The 6,603-nt window shown below is 59.8% G+C and overlaps 1 protein-coding gene across 1 annotated transcript; it reads right to left on the bottom strand.

The window, feature by feature from the left end:
• Positions 1-422: 422 nt before the first annotated feature.
• On the bottom strand, positions 423-5,712 carry STX4 (syntaxin 4; the record flags this gene model as incomplete). The annotated part of the gene is made up of 6 exons (XM_084307108.1): positions 423-793; positions 1,469-1,567; positions 2,104-2,214; positions 3,113-3,250; positions 4,306-4,382; positions 5,604-5,712. Coding segments are annotated over 5 exons (519 nt in total), but the record flags the coding sequence as incomplete, so codon positions are not given.
• Positions 5,713-6,603: the final 891 nt, after the last annotated feature.

The following is a 6,603-nucleotide window of genomic DNA, read 5'->3' as shown; positions in this document are numbered from 1 at the left end:
TGGAGGCCATGGAAAAGGAGGCCACCAAGCACCCGGAGGCCGTGGAGGCCGTGGAGGCCGCGCAGCTCCCTCCGTACTCACCCGCAGCCGCCTCTCCTTGTGGCCGAGCCGGGGGGGTGGAGGCCCCCTTACGTCCTCCCCCCCCCCATCACGGTGGCTTCACAGCCCCTCCCCGTCCCCCCCCCCCTCGGTGGGCGAAGCCCCTCGGTGCCCCCCCCCGCTTAAAAAAATTATGAAATTAACCAAAAATACCCCAAAAACCCAAAGTTCCCGGCAGCGATGACTCACGCCCTGGGGGGGGGGGGTGACATTTGTGTCACCTCCCCGCGGGGTGACACAGGATGTGGGTCACACCGAGGGGGGGACAACATCAAAGGGGGGGGGGTGGCGGGGACAACGAGGCGAAAATTTGGGGTGAAAAGTGCTTTATTTGGGGTTCTCGTCCCCCGTTTTTTTTTTCCCCCTTCCCCTTTTTGAGGGCCGGGGGGGGGATTTTGGGGACACTGGGGGGGGGATTTGGGGACACGGTGGGGGTCCTTGGGGACACTTTGGGGGGGGGTTTGGGGACATTTTGGGGGACGTTTTGGGACTTTTTGGGGCTGGGGGGGGGCGCAGGAGGTAGCTCGGAGCAAGATGGCGGCGTGGTCGTGGGGCGCCCCCCCCCCCCAATTAAAGGGACAGGAAGTGACGTCAGTCGAGGCAGGAAGTGGGCCCCGCCCCCCTCTCCAGGGGGCGGGGCCAAGGCACCGGTGGGGGTAGTGTGAGCCCAATGGCGGCCGGCGGTGGGCGGGGCCTGGGGAGGAAGTGACGTCAGTGGCTGGGGGGCAGTAGGGGGGGTGGCCCAGTGCCTCCCAGTTTAACCCAGTTCATCCCAGTTCAATCCAGTTCATCCCCCTAGACCCTCCCGGTCACCCCCAGTTCATCCCAGTGCCTCCCAGTTTAACCCAGTTCATCCCAGTTCATCCCCGTAGACCCTCCAGTCACCCCCAGTTCATCCAGTTCATCCCAGTCACCCCCAGTTCATCCAGTGCCCTCCCAGTTCAACCCAGTTCATCCCAGTTCATCCCCTAGACCCTCCCAGTCACCCCCAGTTCATCCCAGTTCCCCCAGTTCATCCCATTCCCTCCAGTTGCCCCCAGCGCCCCTCCAGTCAGTCCCAGTTCATCCCAGTCCCCCCCAGTTGTTCACAGTGCTCCTCCCAGTGCCTCCCAGTTCCTCCCAGTTGCCCCCCAGTTGGTCTCAGCGCCCCTCCCAGTCACTCCCAGTTCCCCCAGTGCCTCCCAGTTCATCCCAGTCCCCCCAGTTGCCCCCACTGCCCCTCCCAGTAACTCCCAGTTCACCCCAGTGTCCCCCAGTTGTCCACAGCGCCCCTCCCAGTGCCTCCCAGTCCCTCCAGCTCACCCCAGTGTCCCCCAGTTGCCCACGAGAACCCCTCCCAGTCCCTCCCAGTGCCTCCCAGTGCCCTCACCAGTCGGTCCCAGTGCTACCCAGTGGCCGCGGTGGCGGCGATGATGGCGGCGACGATGAGGGACGGTGACGAGGACGCAGCGGCCACCAGCAGCTTCTTCTGCGGGGGGACAGCGGGACGGGTTGGGGGACAGGCCAGCACCCTTGGGTGCCCCCACCCTTGGGTGCCATCACCCCTTGGGTGCCACCAACCCGATGATGTCAACCCAAGTGCCACCAACCCAATGCACCACCCTTGGGTGCCACCAACCCGATGTCACCACCCTTGGGTGCCACCACCCTTGGGTGCCACCACCCTTGGGTGCCATCAACCCAATGACGTCAACCTAAGTGCCACCACCCTTGGGTGCCACCAACCCGATGACGTCAACCCAAGTGCCACCAACCCAATGCCACCATCCCCAGGTGCCACCAACCCGATGTCACCACCCTTGGGTGCCACCACCCTTGGGTGCCACCAACCCGATGACGTCAACCCCAAGTGACATCAACCCAATGTCACCAAGTGCCACCAAGCCAAGTGCCGCCACCCTTGGGTGCCACCAACCCAATGTCACCAACCCAAGTGCCACCACCCTTGGGTGCCACCACCCTTGGGTGCCACCCGTGTCCCCTCCCCCCCCCCGGTGTCCCCACCCGCCGCGCCCCGCGCTGGTGCTCCCGCGCCGTCCCCAGGTGCTGGTGGCCCTTGCGCACGCAGGTCCCCGACTCCAGAATGTTCTTCTCGATGCGGTCGATCACCTCCCCCTGCGCACCAGTATAAACCAGTATGAACCAGTATGAACCAGTATAGACCAGTATAGACCAGTAGGAGCCAATATAAAACCAATTATGAACCAGTATGGACCAGTATCAGCTAGAAGCATGGGCCATTAGGCATCAGTATGGATGAACATGAACCAGTATGGACCAGTATGAACCAGTATGAGCCAGTATGAACAAGTACAGACCAGTATGAACCAGTATGGACCAGTAGGAGCCAATATAAAACTGATTATGAACCAGTATGGACCAGTATCAGCTACAAGCATGGACCATTAGGCATCAGTATGGATGAGCATGAACCAGTATGGACCAGTATGAACCAGTACAAACCAGTACAGACCAATATAAACCAGTGCAGACTGGTAGGAACCAATATAAAACCAATATAAACCAGTACGGAGCAGTGTGGGTCGGTACGGACCAGTATGAACCACCAGTATGAGCCAGTAGGCACCACTGTGGACCAGTATAAACCAGTATGGACCAGTATACACCAGTACGGACCAGTAGGCACCAGTACAGCTGCCCAGGACACTGCTGTACCCTCCCAGTCCCTCCCAGTGCCCCCCAGTCCCTTCCCAGTATGGACCAGTAACCCCCAATTCCCTCCCAGTCTCCTTCCAGTCCCTCCCAGTGCCCCCCAGTCCGTCCCAACCCCCTCCCAGTCCCTCCCAGTGCCCCCCAATCCCCTCCCAGTCCCTCCCAGTGCCTCCCAGTCCCCACCAGTTCCCTCCCAGTGCCCCCCTATTCCATTCTAACACCCCCCAGTTCCCTCCCAGTCCCTCCCAGTGCCTCCCAATCCCCTCCCAGCCCCTCCCACTCCCTCCCCAGCCCCTCCCAGTGCCCTCCCAGTCCCTCCCAGTGCTCCCAGTTCCCCCACCTGCCCCTCCACGGTGGTCCCCAGTAGCATGAAGAGGTCTCCCAGTTCACGCAGGCCCCGCTCCAGCCGCAGCAGCTCCTGGTGCCGCGCCGTCACCTCGTCCAGCGCCGCCCGCGTCGCCCGCGCCGCCCCCAGCACCTGCGCCAGCACCCATGGGTGCCCCCTGACACCCATGGGTGCCCCCGACCCCCACCCGGACCCCCCGACGCCCATGGGTGCCCCCCGACACCCAGGGGTGGCCCACGAGACCCAGGGGTGCGCCCGTTGTCCCGGTGTCTGCGTGGTTGTGGGGGTGGGGAGGGGCACCCATGGGTGCTGCTGGGCACCCTTGGGTGCTATAGGGCAGGTAGGGGACCTTTGGATGTGTATGGGTGCTACTGGGCACCCGTGGGTGCTACTGGGAAGCTATAGGGCCTTCAGATGTGTATAGGTGCTACTGGGCACCCATGGGTGCTCTTGGGAAGCTGAGGGACCTCTGGGCACCCATGGGTGCTATAGGGCAGGTAGGGGACCCTCGGATGTCTATGGGTGTCACTGGGCACCCATGGGTGCTACTGGAAAGGCGTGGGACCTCTGGGCACCCATGGGTGCTATAGGGCAGGTAGGGAACCCTTGGATGTGTGTGGGTGCTACTGGGCACCCATGGGTGCTATTGGGAAGCTGAGGGACCTCTGGGCACCCATGGGTGCTACAGAGCAGCTATGGGGCCTTTGGATGTGTATGGGTGCTACCGGGCACCCATGGGTGCTACTGGAGCCCTGTAGGACCTTTAGGGACATACAGGTGCTGTAGGACACCTATGGGTGCTATGGGACACCTATGGGTGCTGTAGGACACCTATGGGTGCTACTGGCTGCCTATGGGTGCTACTGGCTGCCTATGGGGTGCTATGGGACACCTATGGGTGCTACTGGAGCCCTACAGGACCTTGAGGAACCTATGGGTGCTGCAGGACACCTATGGGTGCTATAAGACACCTATGAGTGCTATGGACACCCATGGGTGCTATGGGACACCCATGGGTGCTATAGGGCATCCTTGGCCCCTTTGGGTCCCTATGGGTGCCGCCGGCTACCTATGGCACCCATGGGTGCTGCGGGGGACCTATGGGTGCTGGGGGGGATCGGTGGGACCTGTGCCCCCCCCAAGGCCCCCCTCCCCCCCCCCCCAGCACCCATGGGTGCCCCCCTCACGTTGGAGACGAAGACTTCGCTCTGCCCCGTCTCCAGCATCTCCTCCAGCTCCTCGTCCGTCACCGCCGAGTTGCCGGCTGGGGGGGGGGGCACCGAAATTAGGGGGGGGTCCCCAAAATTTGGGGGGGGGTCCCAAAATCGGGGGGGGTCCCAAAATTGAGGGGGGGGGTCCCAAAAGTGAGGGGGGGGGTCACAATTATTAAGGGGGGGGGTCCCAAAAACTACCAGGAGGGTCCCAGAAATTAATGGGGGGGGTCCCAAATATTAGGGGGGGGGTCCCAAATATTAATGGGGGGGTCCCAAAAATTAATGGGGGGGGTCCCCAAAATTAGGGGGAGGGTCCCAAATTATTAATGGGGGGTCCCAAATATTAGGGGGAGGTCCCAAAATTAATGGGGGGGGTCCCAAATTATTAATGGGGGGTCCCAAATATTAGGGGGAGGTCCCAAAATTAATGGGGGGGGTCCCAAATTATTAATGGGGGGGTCCCAAATATTAGGGGGAGGTCCCAAAATTAATAGGGGGGGGTCCCAAAAATTAATGGGGGGGTCCCAAATATTAATGGGGGGGTCCCAAATATTAGGGGGAGGTCCCAAAATTAATGGGGGGTTCTCAAAAATTAATGGGGGGGGTCCCAGATATTAGGGAGGGGATCCCAGACATTAAGGGGGGGGTCTCAAAAATTAATGGGGGGGGTCCCAAAAATTAGAGGGAGGTCCCAAAATTAATTGGGGGGGTCCCAAAATTAATGGAGGGGTCCCAATTATTAATGGGGGGGGCCCCAATTATTAGGGGGGGGGCCAAATATTAATGGGGGGGGTCCCAAAATTAATGGGGGGGGTCCCAATTATTAGGGGGGGTCCCAGAATTAGTGGGGGGGTCCCAAACATTAGGGAGGGGATTCCAGACATTAAGGGGGGGGTCTCAAAAATTAATTGGGGGGTCCAAAATTAATGGAGGGGTTCCAAATTATTAACGGGGGTGTCCCAAATATTAATGGGGGGGTCCCAAAAATTAATGGGGGGGTCCCAAAAATTAATGGGGGGGTCCCAATTATTAACGGGGGGGGTCCCAAAATTAATGGGGGGGGTCCCAAAAAATTAATGGGGGGGTTCCAAATATTAATGGGGGGGTCCCAATTATTAACAGGGGGGTCCAAGCAGCAGGTGGGGGCCACCCATTTCCACCCTCACCCCCCAACCCCTTTCCCGCCACCCCCCCCAAAGCCCCCCAGGGATTTTGGGGGACCCCCCACCCTATTATTTTTTTGGGGGGGGGGGTCCCGGGGGGGCACCCACTGATCTGCAGCTGGCGTCGGACCCGCTCGAGGCTGCGCTGGCGGTAGCGGGCCTGGGCCGCATGGCAGCGCCCCGTCAGCTCCAGGAACTGCTGGGACAGCACCCCGTGCTGGGGGGGGGGGACAAAAAATTTGGGGCATGAGGCTTGGACCCCCCCCGAAAACCCCAAAAGGCGGCGGGGGTCCCAAAACCCCCATTAGGTACCCCAAAATCCCGCTCGGCGGGACCAAAAACCCACTGTGAGGGCCCAAAATCCCACTGTGAAGGCCCAAAAAAACACTTACAGGATCCCAAAATCTCACTTGGGGACCCCAAAATCCTATTTGGGGACCCCAAAACATCCCACAGGAAGCCCAAATCCTATTTGGGAACCCCAAAATCCACTTGGGAACCCCAAATCCTATTTGGGGACCTCAAAATCCCACACTGAGACCCCAAAATCCTACTTTGGGGCCCTGAAATGCCACTTCGAAACCCCAAAATCCCACTTAAGATCCCAAAATCCCACTTGGGAACCCCAAAATCCTAATTAGGAACCCCAAAATCCCACTTGGGGACCCCAAAATCCTAATTGGGAACCCCCAAAATCCCCTTGGGGCCCCCAGAATCCCACTCCCAGGGCCCTAAAACTCAGCTCCAGGAACTGCTGGGACAGCACCCCGTGCTGGGGGGGGACAAAAAATGGGGGCATGAGGCTTGGACCCCCCCCAAAAAAACCCAAAAGGCAGCGGGGGTCCCAAAACCCCCATTAGGTACCCCAAAATCCCGCTTGGCGGGACCAAAAACCCACTGTGAGGGCCCAAAATCCCACTGTGAAGGCCCAAAAAAACACTTACACGATCCCAAAATCCCACTTGGGAACCCAAAATCCTATTTGGTGGACCCCAAAACATCCCACAGGAAGCCCAAATCCTATTTGGGAACCCTAAAACCCCACTTGGGAACCCAAAATCCTATTCGGGGACCTCAAAATCCCACACTGAGACCCCAAAATCCTACT

This window comes from Netta rufina (genome assembly GCF_964035555.1).
Source record: "Netta rufina genome assembly, contig: SCAFFOLD_124, whole genome shotgun sequence".
In the NCBI taxonomy this organism is placed as follows: domain Eukaryota; kingdom Metazoa; phylum Chordata; class Aves; order Anseriformes; family Anatidae; genus Netta; species Netta rufina.
The sequence above is the reverse complement of the archived record's forward strand: the minus strand, read 5'-3'. Positions and strand labels throughout refer to the sequence as shown.